The sequence below is a fragment of the Vipera berus genome (assembly GCF_964194415.1).
Source record: "Vipera berus genome assembly, chromosome: Z".
NCBI lineage: Eukaryota > Metazoa > Chordata > Lepidosauria > Squamata > Viperidae > Vipera > Vipera berus.
The window spans coordinates 68,252,761-68,280,546 of record NC_138205.1 but is presented as its reverse complement, the minus strand read 5'-3'; the positions used below and the strand labels follow the sequence as shown (position 1 = coordinate 68,280,546).

The window sequence follows — 27,786 nt, the reverse complement described above, 5'->3', positions numbered from 1 at the left end:
ACAAACAGGTGGTGGTGCTCAGTCTCCCCATGATCCTGTCCACATCATCAGGGGAAACAGGGTCGAACTCAGTCCAGATAACGTGCTCAAGACCGCCTGATTCCTCCACCTCAGACTCTGCCCAGTCAGAGTCCAAGCCAGTCCGGATCCGAGCGATTTTGTCCGCCAGATGATGACTAAACTCCTCGGCTCGTCCCTGCAAGGGATCCTCTCTCACCTCCTGGTTAAGGAGGGAGCGAGTCACCCTAAACAGGGCGGCCGGGCGATTATCGGCGGACGCGATAAGGGCGGCAAAGTAGTTAGACTTCGCCATCCTTATCGCCGCAAGATAAGACCTTATAAAGGTTCTTAACTGCAATCGGTCGGATTCGGACCGGCTGGACCTCCAACCGCTCTCTAGACCTCGTCTCCGACGCTTCATCTCCCGGAGCTCCACAGAGAACCATGGGGCCCAACGGGATCTGCGACGGGTCAGAGGTCGCATGGGTACAACGCAGTTGAGTGCCCTGGTGGCAGCCGTTTCCCAGGCCTCCACCAGATCATCGACTGGGCTGTGGGTAAGGGTGATAGGTATAGGCCCAAGTGCCCTCTGGAACCGATCCGGGTCCATTAGGCGCCTGGGGCGGAACCACCTGGTCGGTTCCGCCGCCCAGCGGCGGGGGGTGGCATGACGGAAAACCAGCCTCAAGAGGTGATGATCTGTCCATGACAGAGGGGTGATGGACGGGGAGCCCCCTCCCAGATCATCCAGCCACTGTCCAGACAGGAACACCAGGTCGAGAGTATGATCCCCCTCATGAGTCGGGCCCTCAATAACCTGGGTCAGGCCCATGGCTGTCATGGAGGCCATGAACTCCCGAGCTAACTCCGACGACCCTCCCAGTGATGGCAGGTTGAAGTCACCCAGGACTATAAGCCTGGGAAACTCCACCGCCAACCCTGAGAGGGTGTCGAGCAGCTCAGGCAGGGCTGTTGCCACACAGCTGGGCGCCAGGTATGTAAGCAACAAGCCCAACTGAACCCGAGGACCACATCTCAAGAGGAGGGATTCACTCCCGGCCATCTGGACAATGGTGGCCTCCCGGGGACACAAAGTCTCCCGAATAACCACTGCCACCCCACCACCCCTGCCCTGAGCCCGTGGCTGGTGCAGCACCCGGAAACCCGGCGGGCATAACTCGGAGAGAGGCACCCCTCCCTCCGAGCCCAGCCAAGTCTCCGTGATGCACGCTAGATCCGCACATTCCTCCTCGATCAGATCACGGATGAGGGGAGCTTTGTTAACTACAGATCTAGCGTTAAAATAGACCAACCTGAGCTCAGGGGCCTGATCACCCTCATCCCCGGGTAAAAGGGTGCTAACCGGAGGGTCGGAGCGCGCCACCGCTCCATGGTTGCCATTGCCACACATGGAGCCAGATCTGGCTCCAGCCACTCGCATCTTGTCCATTCCCAGAACTTCCTCTCCATGCAGGGGACAGAAGACAACAATTTTTTTTTATTGAAAAGTTTTAACATACATTTTCTCTTTAACAGTCCCCCCTCCCCCTCCCCTCTCCCTCCCTCCCTACCCCTCTCCCCCTCCCCCCCCGACTTCCCAGAGCTAAGTACAAGGTATAAAAACAAAAAAAACCAATCATAAACATCCATATGCTAACAACCATAAACTCTAAAATCTATCACTCTCTGGCTCATATAGGATAATACAAACACTATTAATATTAATTATATATAGAGAAAACAAGAAAAAAAAAGAAAAAGAAAAGGAAGACTTATTCAAATGCTACATGAAACTTTTTAGTCCTATATTTGTTCTGGATATACTCAATCCATTTTCTCCATTCCATAATATAACGTTCTTGCGAGTGATCTTTCAAATAAGCCGAAATCTTTGCCATCTCTGCCAGGTCAGAAACCTTTAAAGTCCATTCTTCTATGGTCGGCAGTTCCTCTTTCTTCCAATACTGACCTATTAAGAGTCTTGCTGCCGTAATTAAATTCAACATCAGCTTAGTGTCCACAACCGTAGCATCTGTAATTATTCCCAACAAGAAAAGTTGCGGACAAAACTTTATCCTTTGCTTGAAAATCTTCTGCATATTCCACCAAATTGTAATCCAGAAGGCCTTAACCTTTTTGCAAGTCCACCATACGTGAAAATATGTTGCATCTTCATCACCACACCTCCAACATTTTGGCTGATAATTCGGATACATACTTGCAAGCTTTTTAGGATCTAGATGCCATCTATAAAACATTTTATAAAAGTTCTCTCTTAAATTTTGAGCTTGTGTAAATTTTACGTTCCTCACCCAAATCTTTTCCCACGTATCCATTGTAATAACTTCTTGGATGTTCTGGGCCCATTTTACCATACAGTCCTTAACAAGTTCTGTTTCTGAGTCAATCTCTATCAATGCAAGATATATCCGTTTAATATGTGCTGGTCCCTGATTTCTAATTTGCTTTATCAGATTTTCATCAGTCATTGTAAAGCCAATTTTCTGGTCTTCTTTCCACCTGGCCCGTAGCTGAATATATTGAAACCAAGTTTGAACAATCTCTTCATCTCGCAAGAGGCTATATGGTTTCAAACACCAGACATTTCTTTCCAAGCTTAAAATCTCTTTATACGTAGTCACATCATGTTTAAAACCAACATTTATATTTTCTATTGCGTGTTTTGGAATTGCCCACAATGGTATCTTACAGTCTAACTTATGTCTATACTTCTTCCAAACTCTCAGCAATGCCTGTCTTAAAATATGCACTCTAAACACATTATCTACCTTCTTATCATACAACAAATATGCATGCCAGCCAAACAGCAAATCATGGCCCTCAAGATTTAATAATCTCTCTTGTGTCAAATTAATCCAATCACTTATACCTGCTAACGCAGCAGCTTCATAATATAATTTAAGATTAGGCATTTTAAGACCACCTCTTTCATGAGTATCCTGCATAATCTTAAGTTTAACTCGTGGCCTTTTCCCTGCCCAGACAAATTTGTTGATACCTCTCTGCCATTCCTCCAAATTAGAATCTTTCTTAAGAACCGGTATCATTTGAAATAAAAATAAAAATTTAGGCAGGACATTCATTTTCACTGCTGCGATTCGCCCCAACAACGACAATTGCAGTTTTTCCCAACTCTCCATTTCTTTTTGGATTTTTCCCCATAATTTTTCATAGTTATTTTTATATAGTTTTGTATTAGAGGGCGACAAAAGCACCCCCAAATATTTGACCCTTTTAACAATCTCAAATCCAGTTAACCCTTCTAAAAGGGCCTTTTGCGATGCTGTCATATTTTTAGCCAAGATTTTAGTTTTTTGTACATTAACTTTAAATCCAGAAACCTTCCCATATTGCATTATTATCTCCATCAGGTCCACAACAGAACTCTTCGGCTGGGTCACTGTAACAACCAGATCGTCTGCAAACGCTCTCAATCTATAATCCTGATCTCTAATTTGTATACCCTTAATTCTTTCCGAGTTCCGAATTTTTACCAGTAATATCTCCAATGTTAACACAAATAACAAAGGCGATAACGGGCACCCTTGCCTTGTACCCTTCTCGATATTACATGCTTCTGACAAGCTATTATTAACTATTATTCGGGCTGTTTGTTTTTGATATAATGCCCTAATTGGTTGCAAAAATTTATCCCCAAAATTCATTTTATCTAAAACTTTCATCAAAAATTGCCAGTTCAATTGATCAAAGGCTTTTTCAGCATCTAAAAAAATTAGCGCCACAGGGATCTGGTTGTTCCTTTCCAAAAATTCCAACACATCAACTATATGCCTCACGTTATTTTTCATTTGCCTACCACTAATAAACCCAGTTTGATCCCCATGAATCACCTGTTGCAGAACCCTCATCAATCTATTAGCCAACACCTTAGCAAATATCTTATAATCTGTATTTAATAGTGATATCGGTCTGTAGTTTTTTACTTGAGTAACATCTTGGTCTTCCTTCGGAATCAAAGAAATAAAAGCAGTTCTCCAAGACGGAGGCACCTTTCCCCCTCTCTGGATTATCTGGAACAATTCCTTTAACGGTTTTATCATCTCTAATTGTAAATTTTTGTAGTAGGCCGCAGTCAGACCATCTGTACCTGGCGCTTTATCCACCTTCAACTCCTTAATTGCTGTAAGTATTTCTTCTTCTGTAATCAGTTGATTAATCTCCTCTTTTTGTACTTGCGTAAGAGCCGGAATGCTAGCATTCTCCAAATATACATCAATGTCTTTTTCGTTAATCTTCTCCTTAGCATATAATTTAGAATAAAAATCCACAAAGGCTTCCTTAATAAGATCCTGTTGAAACACTACCTTTCCCTTATATTCAATTTTGTCTATATTAGAAGCCCTCTGCTTTTTCCTTAGTCTATAAGCTAACCATCTACCTGGCTTATTAGCATTGCAAAAAGTGTTATGCCTGGCAAACCGCAAATTGGTAGCCACCTGGTCAGCCATTAGTTTATCAAATTGTCCTCTTAATAACTTAATAACCTCCTTAGTCTTCACATCCAATGGATTCAGAATCAAGGCATTCTCTTTTTCCTTAATTTCATTCTCCAATTCTTTCCTTCTAGCTTCCAAAGTACGTCTGTGTCTATTATTCATATATATCAACACCCCTCTCATATAGGCCTTGCTAGCATCCCAAACCATGTCCATAGAAGTATCCTTATTCATATTAATTTCAAAAAAAATCCTTCATTCGCTGTTTACACTCTTCCACATTTTTCTGATTTCTAAACAAGTTCTCATTTACGCGCCACGAGCGCCTATCTCTATTGTCCTTATTAATCTCTAACCATACTGGACTATGGTCAGAAATAACTCTTGCACAAATCTTTACCTTCGTAATCCTAGAAAAAAAATCGTTAGTCAACAAAATAAAGTCAATCCTGGAAAAAGATTGATGTCTATCAGAAAAAAAAGTATAATCCTTTTCATGCGGGTGTGTGTCACGCCAAATGTCTCGCAATTCCAAATCATCCTTCATTTCAAAAAAAGATTTAGGCAGTCTGGCATGACACGGAACACGCTTAAAAAACCCAGCCTTATCCATCTGTACGTCCAAAACACCATTCCAGTCCCCCATAAAAATAAACGATTTGTAATCCAACTGAGTAAGCTTTGTATGAAGTAAGCTAAAAAAGTCAGCTTGTTGTTGTTGTTGATTAGGAGCATACAGTCCAACTAAAAGCGTTTTTTTGCCTTCTAACAACAAATCTATCATTACGTATCTTCCATGCTTATCTGCTTCAATTAAGTCCGCTGTTAAAGCACTTTTAACATAGACAACCACTCCGTTTTTCTTATTCATTGCAGAGGCGACAAATTGCGTACCCAACCTTGAGTTCAATAAAAACTTTTGGTCCATAGCCCTAATATGCGTTTCTTGCAAGCATATAACATCAATCTTAAATTGTTTTAAATATTGAAAAACTTTCTTTCTCTTCTGAGGCGAGTTTAGTCCATTAACGTTCCAGGTTAGAAATTTAGTCGCCATGCTTGTCATCCCAAAGCTGTTGGAGCACATCTTTAATAGCCCCTCTGTCGCCTTTGGGCCGCGCTCCTCCCACTGCCTCGCTATAAATACGCTTTGAAATTTCCATAAACTTCTGCTGGTCTTGTTCTTTTATTTGTTTTGCTCTTTTTAAAGCAGCACGCGTCACCCTCAGCTCTCCAACATCAGCCAACGAAGTTATAGTTTGATCCCCTCCAGCACCATTCTCCTCTGTCTGTCCATCTTCTTCTCCAGATCCCTTTGCCGCTTCCAGAAGTGATAGTGGGGTTGCTTTTAAAACATTATTGTAGAAATCACGCGCCTGTGTCACAGTAACCAGACGGTATCTTTTATCTTCATGCATCGCCACCAATCCAACTGGGATCTCCCATCTGAACCTTATATCACGTTGCTTAAGTTCCTGCACAAGAAATGCAAAGTCCTTTCTTCTCCTTAAAATCTTTGGAGGAATTTCCTTTAAAACCAAAACTTCTTGGTCAGCAACCATTACTTTAGTATCATAGGCGGCTTGAATAACTTCATCTCTAGTTTCTCTCTTTGCAAAATAAACCACCACATCTCTAGGTAGCTTTCTCTGTCTAGCAATCCATGAATTTACACGAAAAACTTTATCCATGCATCCCTTTATTTCAGATGCTGGCTGACCCAATACTGCTTCCAGAGCTTCAGAAATCAGCTGCTTTAGGTCTTCCTTAATATTTTCTTTTAAGCCTCTGATTCTAACAGCATACTGCATCTGATGAAACTGAACAAGACTTAATTCTCTGTCCATTTTATCTCTTAACTCTTCATTCTCCAATACCTTTACTTCTAATATAGCATTTTTTTGGGTCAAATCTTCCACTTTTTCTTCCAAACCTTGCACGCATTCAGCCACACTTTCCACTGTAGACAAAATGTCTACCCTCATCGCACTGAATTTCTCTTCCATCCTCTCTTCTATCCTCTCCTCCATTTTCTCCAATTTCTCCTCCAGCTTTGCCAATTTATCACCCAGTGTTTCTAAAATTACCTGGGCATGTTTTTCAAGAGCATCTTGTAAATCCTTCGATGTCAATGCAGCAGGAGGAAGCAAGGCTTGCAACGATGTCTGTTGCACCGGGGAAGTTCCAGCACTCCGAAGAGTTTTTGAGGGAGGTTTGGCCGCCATCTTTTTACTTTTACTTATTACGCACTTTCACTTTAAGTTTAAAAAGTCCATTAAGCTAGAGAGTAAAAATAAAAGTCCTCTTCACCTCTTCCTCCTGTACCGCTCTGCCTGCTCCTTTTATTCCAGGGTCTTTCCTTCTGGCAGGGGTGGTCGCAAACGCCTGGCTCTGCTCCAAGAATCCCGGAGCAGAGACGCTGAACAGCTGGGAGCAACCCAGGCTACGGGGGAGTTCAATCCTTCAGCCGCCCGAGCTTTAAGCTCAGGCGGCCCCGGAGAACTCAACCCCTACCTGGGGCCTCTCCCCCTCCTCTTCTCCTGAGGAGGGGGCTTCAAATTCACCCGAACAGCTGATCGGCGCTGTTTCGGGTGAAAACAACACAGCTGAGCAGCGGGCAGCCCGAAACGGCTGTCTCCGGCGCCGCGCCGCCACCGGAAGTCCAAGACAACAAAATTTTAAGCAGGGTGCTGTCCTGGGTTCACACTGGATGGCTAGAAAATAGCCCGGGACCAGAGTTCCAGAGCTATTTCACACGAAGACATGAACTTTCAGCTCATAAGGGGTGCATTTTTGGGGGAAGGAGGGTCATTGTCCCCAGTTCATTAAGGCACCAGGGCTATCATTGGTACAATTGGGGCGGGAATGGCTTCCTTCAAACCTATTGACTGCCGCCTAGTGGCCAACCATATAAATAGCTGTGCAGCAGCCACTGTTTCAGTTCTGTTCTGTTTGACTACAATAAAGGATGTTATTGTTTGAAACCTTCATCTCGCTTATTGCCTGCAATGAACCGACTACACAATACCTAATCCTGTTCAACTTCATCCAAACAGAGCGAAGCCAGTCAAAACCAGGTGGTTTGGTGGAGGAATCATTAATGTCAATAAAGGAGAGTATTTGTAGCTCAGGATTGAAATGAGGGATCTTTTGTACTCTCTGAGCTTGGTGCTTTCTTGCAAACATTTCATTACCAAAGTGCTAGACTAGCATTGATGATGTTACCTGGTTTGAATAATGAAAGAAAACAACCAAGCTCAGAGATCACTAACGGTTAGGCCACAAGAAGATATCTTGGACCATTCTTTTCTCCAGGCGTTCAGGAATATGCAATATGCCAGAAATGATACACATTGTCTGGCAAAGCTGGACATCAACCATGTGAAAGTGGGCTTTCTTAAGCCACATACTGGCAGAATATTCAGCTGTGGAATAAACCAAAGTCAAGACTGCTGTTCATAGGTGTTAGCATCAGCACTTCAGGATGTTTCAGCCAGAACTGTTGTACAAATACCACATATAAATGATAGTATAAAAATCTATTGTGAGAATCACAATAAGCCTTGGTGTTCTATGCTTTGCTCCTTCTTTAGACCACAAGAAGTAGCATAGGCCAAACAATGGGAGGTGAAAAATTCCAGTACCAATGGTAAAATGTTTAACACAAAGAATTTGCATAGTGGGTTTTTTTTTAGAATGATGATATATGGGGAAAAGATGATTATTTAGCATACATTTAGAGCAGAGAAGAAAATAAATAATTAATAAACTATACAGTATACAGTATGTTTTAAGATGCCTAGCATTTTAGGTCATATCAAATTTCATGTTAATTTCTGACCTGTTTTTTTTATCCCAACAAAGAAGGAAGAAAAAAATAGAATGTGATAATTTGTCAAAAAATGTAGTTCTGATTTGAAAAAAAGATTGGTGAAACAGAAACAATGCACGAACAAATCATAAGCATGTTTAAAAGGGTTTAGGACAGTGATGGCGAATCTTTTATAGATCGAGTGCCCAAACTGCAACCCAAAACCCACTTATTTATCATTGGGTGCTGGGTGGGTGTGGCCCATTGGGTGGGTGTGGCTGCAGTGGTAATGGGAGACTGGGTGGAACTAAAAAGTTCAATCAGTCAATTCCAACTTTGCGAGATCTTTTTTTCCCTGTGAAAAGTTGTAACTGATTGATTGATTGATCGAACTGGGTTTTATAAAACCCAGCTGAAGGCCTAGGACTGGGGTGATGGTGCACGTGCCCAGAGAGATGGTGGCAGTCTCTCTCACCCAGAGAGACGGTGGCACGTGTGCCATAGCTTCGTCACCACGGGTCTACAACAATTTTCTGTGGTCATCTTGCCATGATTATCTTGCTGTGGCCAATTTGGCCCTGCCAACTCCCATAGGACAACTCACTATGGGACAATTCAACACAGGATAACTCAACATGAGATAAGTATATACTGTTATCTGCCACTTTTTCTTTGGAATTATTTTAATGTTTGTTATTCACATTTCATTTTGTCCCTCCTTTAGCATCTTTTTTTAATGGTTGTATTCCACCTTTTCTTTGATATTATTGAAGAAATATCATTAAAGAAAGGATACTAAAGGAGGGGAAAAATGAAATGTAAATGACAAAAATTAAAATAATGTTGAAAAAACAGTGACAGATAACAATACAGTTAATTAACATTGAATAATCCTGCATTGAACTGTCCCACAGTGAGTTGTCCCATTCTGTGTTTAATATAGTAATTAAAATAATTAATAATTATTCATTAATTAATTTAAATCCATACTCAAATGCTGCCAAAGTTTGCCAAGTGTAATTGATGTGTACAAACATACATATGAGCATGCACACAAACACACAAACCTATAAACACATAGAAAAAGAAAGGGAGAGGGACAGAGAGAGAGGGAGGGAGAGAAACATAAACATTTTTAAAAAGCAAGGTTACAAAATTTGATGCTAATTCTATATTACCTATTCCTAAAACTGTTTAGGAAATATTTATAATTTTGTTCTATTGTTGAGAAACTAGCTGTTTACAACATATTCACAAATGCCTAGAGAGACATACCCGCAACTTAGAGGGCTGCCAAACATTAATCCAGAAGCAGCTGATGCAACATACTCATCACAGTAGGCTGCTCTTAAGAGAGAAATTCATATAGGAATTTTATATACAGTTCATGTTGTATTTGTATTGACAGTATTCAATACACTTCAGAACCACTTTTCTTAAAAAGAAAACCAGCATAATAGAGAAGTCTGCTAAAATCAGAATATTTTTTCCAGAAAATGTTACAGAGGTATCAGAACTGAAGTTGTTTCCGCATTTCCACAGACTGAATAAAGGATATGATGTAATGGAACTACAGGTAATTCCTGAGTTGCGAGCATTCCCTTAGCGAATGTTTGAAGTTACGCAATAAGCACCCCCTAGTACTTATGGGCAAATCCTGAAATTACAAATATTGTGGCACCACAGCAGTTGTTCACCCTTATGAGCAATCACAGTGGCACTGTAACATGGTTATTTCTGCCCTTCCCATGCCTGCTCTGGGTCTCCCTAGGCACTAGGCCTTCAATCTGGACTGAGTTCGATCCTGTTTCCCCTGATGATGTGGACAGGATCATGGGGAGGCTGAGCACCACCACCTGTTTGTTGGATCCGTGCCCCTCCTGGCTAGCTTATGCGGCCCGGGAGGGGACATGAGGCTGGTTCCACGCAGTAATAACTGCTTCTTTGAAGGAGGGTGTCTTCCCTGCCGCCTTGAAGGAGGCGGTGGTGAGACCCCTCCTCAAGAAGCCTGCCCTGGACCCGGCTGTTTTAAATAACTATCGTCCAGTCTCCAACCTTCGCTTTTTGGCGAAGGTTGTTGAGAGTGTGGTGGCGCATCAGCTTCCTTTGTTCCTGGAGGAAACTGATTATCTGGACCCGTACCAATCGGGTTTCAGGCCCGGATACAGCACGGAGACGGCATTGGTCGCGCTGGTGAATGATCTCTGTAGGGCTTGGGACAGGGGTTGCTCCTCTGTCCTGGTCCTATTAGATCTCTCAGCGGCTTTTGATACCATTGACCATGGTATCCTACTGCGGCGTCTCAGGGGGTTGGGAGTGGGAGGCACCGTTTTATGGTGGTTCTCCTCCTATCTCCTGGGCCGTTCACAGTCGGTGTTGATGGGAGGGCAGAGATCCGCCCCGAGGCCTCTCATTTGTGGAGTTCCTCAGGGGTCGGTTCTCTCGTCCCTCCTGTTCAACATCTATATGAAGCCGCTGGGTGAGATCATTCATGGTTTCGGGGTTGGGTATCATCAGTATGCTGATGATACCCAACTTTTTCTTTCCACCCCGAACCAACCCAGCGATGCCCTCGCTGTGATGTCCCGTTGCCTGGAGGCGGTCCAGGTCTGGATGGGGAGAAACAGGCTTCGTCTCAATCCCGCCAAGACTGAGTGGCTGTGCATATCGGCATCTCGGGTCAACCAGATTATTCCATCTCTAACGATGGGGGGTGAGGTGTTACCCCCCGTTGATAGGGCTCGCAACTTGGGTGTCCTCCTGGATTCACGACTCAATTTTGAAGACCATATAGGAGCCGTGACCAGGGGGGCTTTTGCCCAGGTTTGCCTGGTGCGCCAGTTGCGACCCTATCTGGACTAAGATGCCCTATGCACAGTCACTCATGTGCTCGTGACCTCCCGTTTAGACTACTGCAACGCTCTCTACATGGGGCTGCCCTTGAGGACCACTCGGAGGCTTCAGATGGTGCAGAATGCAGCCGCGCGAGTTGTGATGGGGGTTTCCCGATACTCCCATGTAACACCTCTACTCCGCGAGCTGCATTGGCTCCTGGTTGCCCTCCGGGTGAGATTCAAGGTGCTGGCGATGACCTATAAAGCCCTAAATGGCTTGGGTCTGGGATATCTGAGGGAACACCTGCTGCCGGCATCAAGCTCCCTTCGTCCAGTGCGCTCCCACAGGGCGGGTCTTCTCAGGGTGCCACCGGTAAGAGATTGCCGGTGGACGACACCCAGGGATAGGGCCTTCTCAGTGGGGGCGCCTGCCCTTTGCAACCAGCTGCCAGTGGAGCTGAGGACTGCCCCCGACCTCCGTTCATTCCACCGGGACCTGAAGACCTGGCTCTTCGAGCTCTCTGGCCCAGGCTGAGGATTAATCTTAATTTTAACTGGGGTTTTATTTATGCAGGGACAAATATAATTTTTTTAAAATTTGTTTTTAACTTTTGTATCTTGGTTTTTTAATCACCCTGTAAACCGCCCTGAGTCCTTCGGGAAAGGGCGGTATATAAATGTAATAAAATAAATAAATAAATAAATAATAGTCATCCTGCAACTTCTGGTTCCTGCACGCAGCGAAATAGTTGAGAGGCTTGGGACTCTGAGCCCTCCAGTTGAGTTTCTCCCTGTTAGGGGACCCTAAATGGGCCAGAAGCTGCCCCGGAGAGGGGGCAACGAAGAAAGGAAGTCCCAGGTACCTAGGAGAGATGGCAGTTGACCCATTTGGTCCAGGAGAAGCCTTCCAGAAACCAACAGGAGAAAGACTGACTTAATTTCAGAGTCCAGCCCCAGCTGCAAGCAGTGGAAGTCAAAAGCACTAATTTAAGCTGATCGTAAACAGTGTATTTGAATCTGGGTAAGAACATTCATTTTCTCTATCCTACTTACTTTCATGAAGGGGAGAAACTCCCAAGAAGCAAAAAAGTCTCCGAAAGTGAAGTAGGGGGGGTTGCCCCCCCCTTAGCTACCAGAAGCGGCGAATCTTAACCTTTCACAGAGGAATAAAATCTGAAAAAGGAACCAGTGATGACACCTACTGGTGGATGAGGATTATGACAGTCAAGGTAAAACCAGGGGAAAAAAATAATCTTGCCTGTGACCTTCAAAGTTATAACAAAGTACACCTGTGTAGATAAAGTGAGACTTGCAAACCTGAGGGAATAAAAACACAACAACAACAATTCTGACTCCAAAGCTATTTCCAAAGCAGGGGAAAAAAATCTGGACTTTCGGTCATCATGGAAAATCAGAGATTTACAGGAAATACTTATCAAGAAAAAATGAATATTTTTCAAGAGACATATGTAAAGCTGCAACTAATTCAAAGAACAATGATCTCAAATCACAAAGAAACTCAAAATAACTTTGAAAATATAAGTCAACGTATTTCCAATTTAAGCCTATACCAAAAAAAATCTCAGGAAAATACAGCAGAGAAGGAACAGACAAAGCAGATGACTGAACATAAATTCGAGTATAGAGACTTGAAGATGGAATTTTACAAAACAAAGAAGTATGATCTAATCCAAGTGGAAAATATTTACAAGAAACACTAGATTTTTTAACACTACAAAATAAATTTGAGGACAAGAAAAAAGACTGCATAAAACATTCTACAGAAATATCAGGAAAAATACCAGAACCAGAGAGACAAAAAGCGACAAGAGAAGCAGAAGGAAAAAGAAGGAAAAAGATTCCTAATAAAAAGCAGTGGGCAAATGCCCCTAACAAAGATACTGCCTTACCTTTTATATCTACAGCAACATTTATGAACATATGGAAAAACCTTTTGATTCAACAAAATACACTGATTAAGAAAGACATTGGGCAAAGGAAAAATATTAAGATGGAAATCAAGAAAATAGATGATGGGACTATCAGAGAGAATACTTAAAAAAGAAACATTTGTTTGAATATGGTTAAAGAAATAAAAAATTTTTGGAATATATTATTTTAAGAGGGATGAATTCTCTAAACCTTTTCAACCTTTTCACAGATTGTACCACTTTTAGGACATGACAATATTTGAGTACCACCAGTGCTTAGAAAGGTGTCAAAAACTTGATGACTAAAAAGGGGGGGGATTTTGGGTTTTACTGATTAGATTCATTTGTTGTTATAGAAATGGCTAGTTTATAATATTATGGAAAAGTAAAAAGTTGAGGGTCAATGTTAATGCTTCCTTCTACTGCAACAGAGGAAGTCTGTTCTTTTCCTCTTCTCCCCCTCACATTCCCCCCCTTTTCCTCCCCACTGTGTCCTACTATTTGCTTTTGTGTTTTTGTATTTTATTCTTAAATCTAAGAAAATATTACAAACTGTAGGAAAAAAGGAAAAAAGTACCAGTTTTAATTTCTTTGGTGACTATTCCTTTGCTGAATCATTTTCCCTTTGCACTGACAAATATATGATGAATTTATCCATGTTTATTAATATGCACTACTACCAGCTAGTTGAGGGGTCTTCAAACTTGGCACTTTTAAGACTTGTGGACTTCAACTCCCAGAATTCCTCAGCCATCATGGCTGGATGAGGAATTCTGGGAATTGAAGTCCACAGGTCTTAAAAGTTGCTAAGTTTGTAGACCCCTAAGCTAGCTGGTCAGCCCTTCTTAGCTCTCCTTCCACAGTGTAATAAGAATGCACCCCCAATCTCTTCCCTGTACTCTTAAAAAAACAGGAATCAAGTGCAAAGCAAGAAAGGCTCACAAAATAAAGAACTCTGTTTTTTTTCCCTTTAAGCTGCTTCAGGGGTGTCATGTGTCACAACGTTGCAATAAAAGACTGAAAAGCCCTGGCAATTGTGAAAAGCTTTAGCCTTAAAATTAAACCTGTTTACCTTCAAAGAAAATTTTCTAAAAGCTATAGACAGACTCAAGATAAGGGGGTAAAACTAATTACATTTGTTTAAAGGGATTAATCCTACAGAAGTCAACACTTTGGATTCATTGCTAGACTAAAATATTCCAATAACCAAAGCACACAAAGGAGTCTCTGAATTACAAAATGCTGTAAAAACTGTGCAGAAATCCTTATGGTAACCCAATCAAGCTGCCAGCTGATCCAGAACTAAATAAACCCACCTCCTTTCAGACATGCCAACTTTTCATTTCATCAGCTCTGTATGCATTCTCCTGTCTGGAGAAAATGAACCAGGGGATCTTTTCTTCCAGCAACAGTTGCTGCTTCTTCTCTGTCCCTGTGTCCTCCCTGCCGGCTGACCTCTCCTTCTCTTTCCCTGTTGTCTTTTTCCCCCCTTTCCTGCCCAAACCACCTTCTTTCATAGCCTCTCCTCTCCTCCCCCCCTTTTTCTTCAGTTCACTTCCACGCTATTTCTGGAAGCGCCAATCAGCTGGAGTCAATCATCTGGAGCCCTGCCAGCTCCTGGGGCTTCTGCTGAGCCCAGAAAAAAATTATACATTTAATTGTTATTTATCAAAATAATAAGAATTGTATTAACTCAATGCTTGCAAAAAAGGTTATTTTGGGGAAAGAGGAAATCAACCAAAATTAATATGTGGAGTATGGATTATAGAAATTAATTGTTAATGATTCTTTTACAAATGTAACCCAGACAACACACTGTTCACCAATTATTTAGTGGGGGGAAAAAACAATAAAATATATTTAAAAAATAGTCGTCCTGCAAAGATCGAGATCCTTCACTTCCTTGGCTGCTCAAGGTCTTCGGTGCATTTGCAGAGAATGGAGGCCTAAGGTAACGCAAGATCACACAAGATCAGTAGTGTGAGATCTCATGCTACTATCTTGCATGATCTCATGTTACTTTATTGCTTCTGTTCTCTGCAACAGAGAAAGGAACTGAAGCCAGGGGATGCTTCCGCGTGCCTCCAGTGGCTGGATCCAGGCACTGGAGGCCTTTTCCAGGCTACTGCTACCTGGATCTGAGGCCAGGGGATGCTTCTGCAGCCCTCCAGAGGCCCGATCCAAGTGCCAGACGCCTTTCCCATGCCACTGCCACCCAGATCTGAAGCCAGGAGACACTATAGATCTGGGCAGCAGAGGCTTGGAAAAGGCCTCCGATGCCCTGATCCAGCCTCTAGAGGCATGCAGTAGCAACCCCCAGCCTCACTTATGCATGGTAGAAGCCTGGAAAAGGCCTCCAATGCCTAGATCCAGCCTCTGGAGGCATGCAGAAGCATCCCCCAGCCTCAGATCCAGATGGCAGCAAGAAATGCGGCAAAGAGGAGGCAGATCTTTTCAAGGTGAGTCCAGTGCAGCATGAAGGGAGGGGGAAGCATGAAGTATATTAGTGGGTTGGGAAGGCCTTGGGGGCCTGTTCCATCACTAGGCCCTCCATGGCCTTCCACACCCTGAAATACCTCATGTTCACTTAACGAGCTGCATGCATTTTAATGAGCAGGGAGTGATCTCATTTGAGGTACAAGATTCACTCCTACGAGTTTTCGAATTACAAATGGAATGCACAGGGTCCATTACATTTGTAGCTTGAGGACTACTTCGAGTATTTAGGTACTGCAAAGTTGTTACCTAAAAAAGCTAACTGTGAAGTTATTCATATATTAGATAATCCAGAGTCCTGTGTGAAAAAATGGCTTAAGTCCAAAATGTTTCCATCTCCAAAATACATAATCTGATGCAGATAATCTGATATAAATTAAAGAAGCTGCATCAGTCACACATCCCTAATTTACCACTGTGAACATCTCATCCATGCCCTAGCAGCACCAATGGAAATCACTTTTCTATGTACATTTATGTCTTTATACCAATAAACAATATAAAATGTGTTTTAAAATACTTATTCTTCCTCATTCTTTCCTGCTCTGTACAAAAACATCTGGGATGCAGGTTGAGAAGAGATTAAATTAATTTAAAGAATAACTTTATGCTTTATTTAAGTTAAAGTTTAATACTGCTGAAAATTATAAAAGATTAACCCTGCTCTTAAGGTTAGCTGTCAAATATAGAGTGAAAGAAAATAAACATATTTTATTGTAAATCCCAAACAATACATGTCTGTATATATTTCTGTACTCAGATACATTTTATTTTACAGTATAATAAAAGTGTAAATTAGTCCTTTCGTATCCTAAAAATATTGCAAGGTATATACTAAATGTAGTTTCAGAAGGCAAATAAATCACTATATAAATTATTCTTTAAATAGAGTTTATTTATTTTTCTATTGGGCAAACATCTATTGTTATTATAAAGTTACATGAAATAAACTCTGCACTGTTTCTTAGAATTAGTTTAGTAAAATTCATGAATTGAATGTCTTCTGTGCACACTTACAGGATATGTGAGATTCTGTTAACCCCTTTGTTTTTTCACTGGTGTCAAACTGTACAAAACTCCGAATATTATTTTTATCAAAAATGTCATCCCACAGAACATTTTCCATGTTGCAGAGATAAGGATTACTCCGGAACTTTACTCCTCCATTTAGAATTTCTGCCAAAAGAAATTAGGATAAAGAAAGGGATTAATACACAGTTTGATTTTTGTAATTTAAAAATTACACAAGGATAATTATTTCAATTGATTTTGATGAAATGTCATTCATGAGTTAGAAAAAACCTAACTAAATAACATAAATTTGAGATATATAAAGAAAATAGAAAATACAAGAAAAATACTAAAAGCAAGCAAGCAGATAGGTACTATACATATATACATTTACCATATATATAGAATGACATCATATTATATCTATGACTATTGAGGTAAAATATAAAATCGTTCAAATTTGGTAGAGTTATTCCTTCTTCTGATATTTCATTATTTTAACTGTATCTGTATGTTTTTTCCCCAATGTACCAGTTAATTCACATGTCAGGTATTATGTTATCTAGACAATGTTGAGTAATTATGATTTTAGCTTCAAAAATTAAATAGATGACTTTCCTCTCTATGGAGATTCTCAGTCATCCAGGTCATGGTTGTCCCAAAGGTACTTTTTCAAAAGGTTACTGGACTTTATTTTTCCTTTGTTTTCCTAAGGAAAAACAAAGTCCATTTGCCTTTTAAAAAAGTCCCTTTGGTGTTGACCCGGAATTAGGGGATAGTATAGGAAATATCAATTGTGAATGTGCAGATGGCCCTACTGTCTTAGGGCTCTTGCAAAGTCCTGGATGCAGGGTCATGAAAGGCCAGCAAGGAAAATACTCTTATGTCCTAACCCACCCAAGAACATACAATATCTTTAGGGAAACTCCCAAAAGGGAACATGTTTGTTACTTCTGCTCTCTTATCTACAGTATGCCAGACTTACTGGGTGAAATCTTTATCATATGTGTGTCAGCTTTGCTGGATGGCTTGCTTATGTAACCAGAAAGAATAAATACAAGGATTTCTTGTCTTTCTGGGCTGCTCTCATTTAGAGCAGCCCGTCTTTTTGTTCAGCTGAATAAAAACGTAAAGCTTGAAGGCAACTTCTGGTTTCCTGTATTTTTTAGCAGCAAAACCTCAGAACCTGCATATAAGTTTTGGCGAGCCTGGTTTCCAAGAGAGGTGCTTGGTTGGTCCTAGGGAGGCTCAGGAAAGGGGAAGGCACCGAGCACGCTCCGGGATTTCCTGGAGGTGCCCCCATTCTTGACTCTTCATTGTGGTTTTAATAGGAACCATTTTCTCTTCTTTTTGGTTGCCTTTTACTTGGTTCGTGAATACTCAGGAGGGCTGAAGATAAGGTAGGACACACAGATGGGCTGAAGATAAGGTAGGACACACAGATATACATTACTTTGTTACACTGGCTTGCTTGGGGAGTGTGTGTGTGTATGTGTAAATGTGTGTCTGTTTCCCTGAATTATTTCCCACCGTTGACCAGAGCTGGGCAGAAGGGTTAATGCCAGCCATACATAGGCCCCCCTCTTTTTGGGGGTTCTGGGGGCACTTAGAAAGCAAGGGGTGTTAATCTTGTACTCTCGTGCTCCAACAGGTTGTGAGTGGTGTGTGGTTTGAGGTTTGTGGTTGCTCCTTATATATATATTTCCCGCTGTTGACCAGGCCTAGGCGTGATACTGATCTTGGTTGAAGGTCAGTGGATCTCTTGTGGCCCAACAGGCTGTGCAAGTGGTGTGAGTGACTTAAACACACGGGCTCAGCCCAGAAAGACCAGTTAGACTGAATAAAAGGACAGTTAGAATGAATAAAAGGAAGGGATGTGTCTTCAGCCCCCTTGACTGTGTCATAAGGAACTTTGGTACGCTTAAAACCCATTGGGATATGAAATTGAAACTCTGATTAAATATGATGCCCTCTGTCACCAGGACATATCCACTGTTTGGCCCGCAAGGAATCCATAAATTTGGGGGGTTTGAAACCATGGAGACTGTGCTTAAAGAGGCATGGATCATGATCAGCACACTTCATATGCTCTTTTGTTTTTTGTTTTTCTGGACCTTACATGTGAATAAGCAGGTGCTTAGAGACTGGGCTGTGGTGACCTTCCACGGCACTGCGTTTTCCTGCTTTAGCTTCTGCTCCACCACCCATGAGGGGATCTATTCCCTCACAGGGCAGGTAACTGTTAGGAGGGGCGACACTGATGAGGTCCTGGTTCATACTCCCTTCTCCACATCTGATCTTTATGCATGGGAGGACCAATTGGGTTCTTACACTGACACCTCACACAAATATTCTGAATTGGTTCTGTCCACTAACTAGGCAGACCTCCAAGCCATGCTGGATGTCTTTTTAACAACAGAGGAGGGGCATCTAGTAGGCAATGTTACTAAAAGGAAGGAGGGTCCTTGATCTGCAACTTAAAGGTTTCCAAGATATTATTGTCACTGCATTGCAGATTGCCCTCCCTAAACAGAAAATGTGAGCATAATTTATGATGTTCATCAGTTGTCAGCTGAAAGTCCCAGTGACTTACTTGAGCACTCCAGATGTTAAGTATGAATTACAGAAGGTGGAAGGGACTTCAGGTGATGATAGACAAGTTGTTGGAAGGAGCGTATAAAGCTTACATGACATGGCCAGAAGTGATAACCAGGGGGACTGAAGAGGGTGAAAAAAACAAAACCACAGTATTGTTTTGCTGGCTTAAGCTCTGTAACAGGTGCCCTAGTGCGCAGCCTTTCAACCTTTTCCCCCATTGTACTGCTTTTTGGGTACAATATCAGTTACAATATTTGAGAATACACCCCCAAAACTCATATGGAAACACAATGCATCATGTCAGTTGTAGGAAAAATCACATGAGCAAGCATTTTATTTCCTCCCTGGATACAATTCCTGCAGCTGCAGAAAAAGCAGCAAACATGGAAAAAAGAGGATGTGCATTTCCTTGATGTAGACAGAGTGCTTCTTTTGTAAAAAAAATAATTTTTTTTTAAAAAAGTGCCGGAACTCACACACATCACACAACCTGCCTTGCCTACCCTACAAGGTTCCATCCAAAAAAAGGTGCCAGAACTCTGTTCTGGGCATTCTATGACAACAAAAAGCCCTGGCTGTAGAACACAGGGATGGTGAGTAACTTAGCCTTAAGAGGAAAAAGTAACCTAAAGATCAATCAGAAGTTTGTAAGAAGTTTGTTCTTCTTAATTTCCTAGCTTGTTTTTCCCCCCTTTCAGTAGGATTGATTACTGCTATCGCCCAGGGATGGGAATAACTTGTTGATTCAGTTTCTGTCTTGTCTTTGTCTCTGTCTTGTCATAGGTCCTGGTGTGTTTGGGGTTAATACTGTTGTTGGTTTTTCTGTGTGTGGGGGGCAGACCTGTCAGCTTTCTGTTGATTTGTTCATGGTTAACGCTTATCTTTTCCTTCGTGTTTCTTGGATGTATGCCTGGGCAGGGGAGGAAGAGAGAGGGAAGAGGGGAAAAAAACCCTCTTCCCTGGTGCTTTTATTTTTTGGCTTGCCTTTCCTGAGAGAAGGGGGGTTGCAGCAACCTTTCGTATTGTAATAGTTGGTTTCTGGGGCTAGGTTTTCTACTTTTTCATCCATGCTGGCTCAGGGATTCTGGGAACTGAGGTCCACGAGTCACAAGAGGGCCATGGTTCCCTGCCCACCAAGCCCTGCCCTAGTGGAAGAGGGAGGAAGTGGGACTTGTGGAATAGGATGGTGAGGAGTGGTAGGGTCCCCTCAAGAGAGAAATGGGATGATGTCACCCAGATTCCAGGCACTCCCAGACCACCCTCTGCAGTCTTTTGCCCTGGCACAGGACCGGTGTTGTATATGCATGACATTTGGCCACTGGAGCAGAGAATGTCTTTTATGTTCCCTTCTTAACTGTCCTATAGGGTACTATTCCTCAACCATGCTCCGGATAGAAAGGGGGGGGTGAGGGGCTGGGGCCTTTATCTCCCTGCCTTTATGGACTTCCTCTTCAAGTCAAAGTAAGAGAAGAACAATACCCTTTTGGGTTGGTATAGGAGCGTCACATTCAGTATTAAATAAGTCCCTTGGAGACCCTTCCTCACAAATGTCTCAGGTCTTTGGGGCCAATGGCCCTTCTGTGTCAGCTGCAATACTCAACTCTTTGGAATGCTTTATGGGTGGTATTGGCCTTACTCATCTTTCTTTCCCTTTCAGACTGCCCTATGCTCTTTTAGGATGTATTTGCTTGCTACGTTACAAGCCACCATCTTTGCTCTTGTGGCTAAGCCCCTATACAGTATCAGCCTACTACAGGCACAGATAAAGAACCCTTTGTGTGGACCAAGGATTGTCAGGTGGAATTTGATAACATTCAAACAGCTTTAGTCAATGCTCCAGCCCTTGGCATTCCTGATGACACTGAACCATTCCCCTTGTATTTGGCTAAAAGTAAAGGGGTGACTGCTGGGTTCCTTTCTCAAACCCTTGGTACTTGGTCTCACCATGTAGCCTATTTTTCCAAACAACTGGATCCTGTTGCTCAAGGATGGCCAGTGTGCCTTCGGGTGGCTGCAGTGCCATTCTTCTTTTGGGGCTGCTGAACAATTAACCTTTGGGGCTCCTATCACAGTGGAATCACCCCATTCCATCCAGGATTTGTTAGCATCCAAGGGACCCATTGGCTTACAGCTTCCTGACTGGAACGGTATCAGATAGCACTCCTTGACAACTCACAAATTCATATAGAGTGCAGTAGCAGGTTCAATCCAGCAACCTTTCTTTCCGAACTGGATAGTGATCATAATTGTGTATAAACTATTACAGAAGTATTTTCTGGCTGGCCAGATCTACTTGACCCACCACTGGAGGAAGTGGACAGGGACCACGGCAGCAGTTTTATGGGACAGGGAAAAAGGCTAGCTGGCTATGCTGTGGTCACATTGGACCAGATAGTGGAAGCAGCAGCACTCCCTGCAAGTATTTCAGCTCAGGAAGCTGAACTCATTGCCTTGACGAGGGCCTTGAAAGGTCAGACGGTGCAGTTAATATATTTATAGACAGTAAATTTGTGGGAAGGTTTGTGTTATACATGCATGTGGGGCATTATAGATGGAGTGTGGTTCAATCACCGCTCCTATTAAATTTGGATGGGACATTTTAAGGCTATTGCATGCTGTTTTGCTTCCACATAAGGTAGCTGTCATGCATATGAGGGCCCATGTTAGGGTTGGTACTGTACATGGAAGAAGAAGTGCCTTGGCCAACTGCACCTTAAAGTCTGCTGCATCAGGTCCGCTGTCCCCTTGGTATGTGGGTGCACTTGTACTCTCACGTTTGCCTGTGCTGGCTCCAATATATATGCACTGGATGGGCACAGAGCTTCTGAACTAGGTGCTGTTTATTGTGGACATAGGCTGGAGAAGGATGGGAAGTGCCTTCTCCCAAAACATGTATTATAGGCCCTCTTACTTGCATGTCAGCACTTATTGGGGTTATAAGGCCATGGCTGAGTTTCTTATAATGGATTATAACAGGGATCTATAACAAGGCCCTCACAATGATCAGGCGATGTGTGATTTGTGGATGTAATGACCTGTGGAAATTATTAAGTTCCCCTTGGGGAGGCTTGGGGCTGGCCAGGATCCTGCTAGTTTTTGGGAATTTGATTTTACTGAGTTGCCATGGACGCAGGGGTTTAGCTACTTGCAAGTTTTTGTGGATGCTTTCTCTGGAGAGAATGAGACTTTACCCTGCCATATCCAGTAGGAAATTCAGGCCCTGGGTATTGTTTGGTGGTTTCATCTGTCCTATAGGCTCCAGTGTTCAGTACACATGGGGAGGCCTGTTTCCCTTTGGGATGATGTATGGTCAGCCCTTTCTTTCTCATTTGCCTTATCCACTTCCCTCCCTGTTGTTGGAGACCAGGCCCCCAGAGGATGTATACACTCTTTTGCTAATGATGTTTCTTCCGTTTCTCAAGCTGTTCCAAGCCCTCCATCATCCAGGGATGGATGATCCACTCCATCCTTTCCTTCCTGGTGTTTGGGTGCTTGTCACATCCTGGACTGCTTCTGGCCCTTTAGCTGACTGCTGGACAGGGCCCTTTGTTGTTCTTCTCACTACCCACATGGTGGTCAAGGTTGCTGGACTTCGTGCTTGGATTCATCATGCTCGTCTTCAATCTTTTTCACCACCTTCTGACACTGAGGACCAAGTTGCTTGGACTGTGGCCCCTGGTGCTGAGGAAGACCTTGGACTGAAGCTTCTGTTTGAGGACCAACGCTGATCTGTATGCTGGGACATTTTGGTCATTGTAATACCTGTGCCCTCTGGGCTTCTACACGGGCGATTTCTTCTTATGGGCTTCCTGCTTACTTACATCATGGGTGTCACTTCTCTCTCTCTTGGCTGCCATCTGGTTTTTTGTTTGGGTTGTTCATCCTTTCTTTTTTTAGTACTCTGTCTTGTTTTTCTTTCCCTACTCCATGCTCTCTTTTGTGGGGGGGATTATGGGCGGTGGTCAGGTTTAATTCTGGGAGGTGGTCAGGTTCAATTCTGGGAGGTGGTCCCCAATTTCCCAGTCCCTCTTTGGGGACTTCGGGCTCCAACACCCATACACTGGATATGCAAGCATGGATTCAGCTTTTGAACATAACAGATTGCTGAATCTGCGCACTTATATCCCCCACTGGTATACATGGATTGGCCATGGAAACTACACCCTTGGAAGCCTTCATGTTCAGCATGGCCAATGTAACAAGCGGCTGGACTCTTCCTGTGTTTGGGGAAGGAAAGTTCTTCTTCCAGAGATAAGTTAGGGATCTTTACATCTAGCACAGTCACATGGAAGGTCAGTACTGGCATGTGGGATGGTTGGCATAGATGTCATCAGACCTTTGGTCTTGACTACAAGAAGGTCCCCTCTGCTCTTTGTAGTTCGTTTGCAGCAATGGGACTCATGACTTATATGTCTGGTGTTAGAGCTTATATGCCTAAGGGGTTGGAAGGCGAACCAGGCATTTATCTCGCTAATCACTTGGACTGGTGGTTCCTTTGTGATCAGTTTGCCCGTAAGTCTTTGCCAGCTTACTAATCTGGTACATGTACCATAGGGATTATCTTTCCCTCTGTTCATATTATCCAACACAAGGATAGCATTCATCTCAGGGAGGAAGGAATTAGTAATTACCCTAAAAATCTGAAGATTTCTACTGATACTGTATGGGGTTGGTTTAGGGAATTATTCTTGGTACTCTCTTTGTAGTATTCCTTGTTCTTGTATCCTATTGTGTCATTCACTGCTTGCCCCTATTCACCTCTGCCTGTCCTCAACAATGTGGCCCGCATACTATAGAAGCCTATCCCGTGTTCATACTTTTGTGCACTGCTCTAAGTATGTTGACCCAGAATTAGGGGACAATATAGGACAATATAGGAAATATCAATTGTGAATGTGCAGATGGCCCTACTGTCTTTGGGCTCTTGCAAAGTCCCAGATGCAGGGTCATGAAAGGCCAGCAAGGAAAATACCCAATGTACTAACCCACCCAAGAACATACGATATCTTTAGGGAAACACTCAAAAGGGAACATGTTTGTTACTTCTGCTCTCTTATCTACAGTATGCCAGACTTACTGGGTGAAATCTTTATCATATGCGTGTCAACTTTGCTAGATGGCTTGCTTATGTAACCAGAAAGAATAAATACAAGGATTTCTTGTCTTTTGGGGCTGCTCTCATTTAGAGGAGCCCATCTTTTTGTTCAGCTGAATAAAAATGTAAAACTTGAAGGCAACTTCTTTTTTTTCCCACCAGCAAAACCTCAGAACCTGGATATCATTGGGACAGATGAGTTCCCTGTTTTTAAGCTTGAAGTTTAGTCCTGTAAATCAGAGGTCCCCAACCTTTTTGGCACCAGGGACTGGTTTCATGGAAGACAATTTCTCCATGGGCGGGGGAAGAGGGGGGGAAGTTTCAGGATGATTTAAGTGCATTATATTTATTCTAAATTTTCTAAATAAACACAAAAATAAATAATGCACTTTATTTCTACTATTATTACATTGTATTACATTAGACCAGTGACTTTCTGCTTCTAAGAAAGAGGGAAGGAAAAGAGACAATCCTAAACTCAGGCTTCCAGCAAAACAAACCAAAGACCTAGCACGTTGAGGAAGTCTGAGAAAACCATTCAGAGAGAGAGAGAGACCAAACCAACTCGGCACTGCGCAAGCCCAGCAGCCTTGGAAAAGGTACAAATGAGAGAGGAATTCCCTTAGAGACATAGTGCTTAAGGGGAAATGTAGCTTCTCCCCTCCCCCTCTCCCCCATTGCAAGGCTGGTAGGAGCACTCTTGGTTTGCAAAATTGAGAGGTGCATGAAGAAAGGAGCATGAACACATACACAAAAATACACACACCAAATTAAACCAGGAAAAGCAGGCAGGAAATTGCCAAAACATGAGACACCTGGAGCAGCATCAAAACAAAAGCAAAAAACTCAGTAGTCTTAGAAAAGGTGCAAACGAGAGAGATTCCCTTGAAGACCCAGTGCTTAAACTGAAAGGTAGCTTCTCCCTTCCCCTATTTGCACCCTGAGAAAACACCCTCATAAACACATAACTTGGGGGGAGGATCCCCCTCCAACAAGGTTTTGGGGAAGCCCCCAGTTGCTGGCACGCGCTTGTCTTGCAAACTTGGAGACTTGCGCGAAAGGACCACAAGCCCAGCTGGGGTGCCAGGAGGGGGAGAGGAGGAAAGTGATGAAGAAGAGGAGAAAGAAAAAGTAGCAGGAGAAAGAGGAAGCAGGAAGAGGAGGAGGCAGAAGAAGAGATAGTACAAGAAGCAGGAGGAGGAAGAGGAGGAAGGACGTGGAGCTCAGATGTTGCAAGTGAGAATGACCATTTTAATTTCTAATTTCTGAAATTTTCAGTCAATACTATTTTAATTAAAAATTGACCAGATTAGACTGATACTGAGGAGAATAGAGAATAAACCTTATACATTTTAGGAAGTGACTGAACAGAATATTCTTTTAAAAAATATTTTGAAGCCTAGTTTCACACAATTGTCCTACGCTATTTGAAGAATGTATTCTTTTTACTGTTTATTAGTATGATCACATAAGCACACAATATTGCTCACACCTTGTTTTTTGCCATATGCTGGCATAACATATTGAGGCAGGAACCATTTCATCATTGGACATTGATTATTTGAGAAGATTCCAAGAAAATTGGCCATAAATTCAAATGAATCGAGGGTGCAAACACACAAACTCAGTCATGGAAAATACTTTAAATGCTATTTGCCTGAAATGGTATAAGGTTTCCTGCCTGAGCAGGGGGTTGGACTAGATGACCTCCAAGGTCCCTTCCAACTTTATTATTATTATTATTATTATTATTATTATTATTATTATTATTATTATTATTATTATTATTATTATTATTATTATTATTATTATTATTATTATTAGCTATCAACAAGATAACTGGGCTGAGGTGGCATGCAATAACTGAGGTGGCATGCAATAACTCGTTTCACGCTAGTAAGGGATTTACCCCTTTCCAAGTAGCTACAGGGCAAGACTTTAACACAATTCCCAAGTTACCACCAAGTGAACCCCCAGTGTCCTCCTTAAAGGAATGGGTCATTCAACTGCACAGTACGTGGCCTCTTGTGGGGAAATCCCTAGAGATGGCTCATGGTGCTTATAAAAAGCAAGTTGACAAGAAATACATGGAACCAAAAGCCCTTAACATTGGGGATTGTATTTATCTATCTGCTACTTGCAGTCCCTGCAACTATCAAAAAAAGCTAGGGCCCGAATACATGGGACCTTTCCCCATAAAGCACATCATAAATACAGTAACTGTGGAATTAGATCTGCCTAAGTCCCTTTGGGGTAAACTTTGGACAGTTTACCCCATGTTTCACTGCAGCTTATTAAAACCCGAGGTTACCTACCCCCTTAGGTCTGAACAGACACAACCCTGTGAACCATTAATGATGGAGGGTGAGCAACATTTTAAAGTTCAAAGTATATTAGATTCCCATAAAGATCAGGGGAAAATTCAATATTTGATGGCCTGGAAAAATTTTCCTGACTCCCAAAATGAATGGGTTGACTGCTAGAGCTCCTAGGCTTCTTAAACATTTTCATAACCAATACTCTGATAAGATTAAATGAAATCTTTCTTTTAATTTTCTTCTCTTCCTGTTTGTTTTATTTCCTTCTACAGGACTATCGTTGCTGTTCAGGGGGACAGCATGTCAGGTCCACAGATATGTACTGCCATTCTGTTGGAGGGGGAGGGACATTGGCAATTCTGGGATACTTTCACTTTGCTGTAACACTTGCGAATTAGGGAGGGGGTATTGTCTTCAGGGACATGGCAGACTCCCTCCCAGCTGGTTCCTGCCTTGTTCCAAGGCCGTCATGCCCTGAGAGTAACCTGTTATCTGCCTAGCACACCAGCTGTTTCAAAACATCTTTGTAGCATCACACTGGCTGCTAGTGGACTGGTGAGAGGTTTGGGACTTGAGATAAATGAAAGAATTGCTTGTGCTTTGCATGGGACCTTCAGATGCTGCCTGACTTTTCTGTAGCCACTTTCTCTCCGTAAAAGTTCTTTTGATTCAAGTCAATGGATTCAAGTGTTTTACTTTCCTGAGGGATCAGCTGGGGTAGTCCTTACATGCCCATCCTGTCACAAGGCAACTCTTAAATGGTTTGCACTGAATCAAAACCATTCTTTCAAGAGTATAGATTGCAGTATTATGCTTACTAACAATTCGAAAATGTTTTATTAATAATATAAGCATTTGTTAAATTTTTATTCTTTCCCTTCTAAATTTCTCACCTGCCAAGCGTCTTAATGGTAGCTCTTCAAGTCCCTTAGTACCATTGTGATTTAATAAAATTGCTAGTGCAGCATTTTCATAAAGTATGTTCCCTCGTATTATCTGGAGATTCTCCAAAGGAATAGTTTTCACTGCATTCATTGCTATAACCACATAGCCAGCCACTTCTTGTATACTCTGGAAGATATGGAAGACAAAGGTATGCAAAATAAAGACAGAGACTAAAGCAAATTCTTTTCTTGTTTTTACACTTGCTAAGTATATTTAGGAGCACCTCCCCAAATAAGTAAGATGCAAATTAAGTAACTTGTGAAATAGCA

The 27,786-nt window shown here is 42.4% G+C and overlaps 1 protein-coding gene across 1 annotated transcript in view; it reads right to left on the bottom strand.

The window, feature by feature from the left end:
* EGFR (epidermal growth factor receptor) overlaps nucleotides 1–27,786 on the bottom strand; it is a 220,649-nt gene that overhangs the window by 90,180 nt on the left and 102,683 nt on the right. The window contains exons 3-4 of the mRNA XM_081342924.1: nucleotides 27,466–27,643; nucleotides 16,568–16,726 (exon numbers count right to left, since the gene is read on the bottom strand). Coding sequence (XP_081199050.1) covers nucleotides 16,568–16,726; nucleotides 27,466–27,643 — 337 coding nt within the window. The remainder of the gene's footprint in view (nucleotides 1–16,567; nucleotides 16,727–27,465; nucleotides 27,644–27,786) is intronic.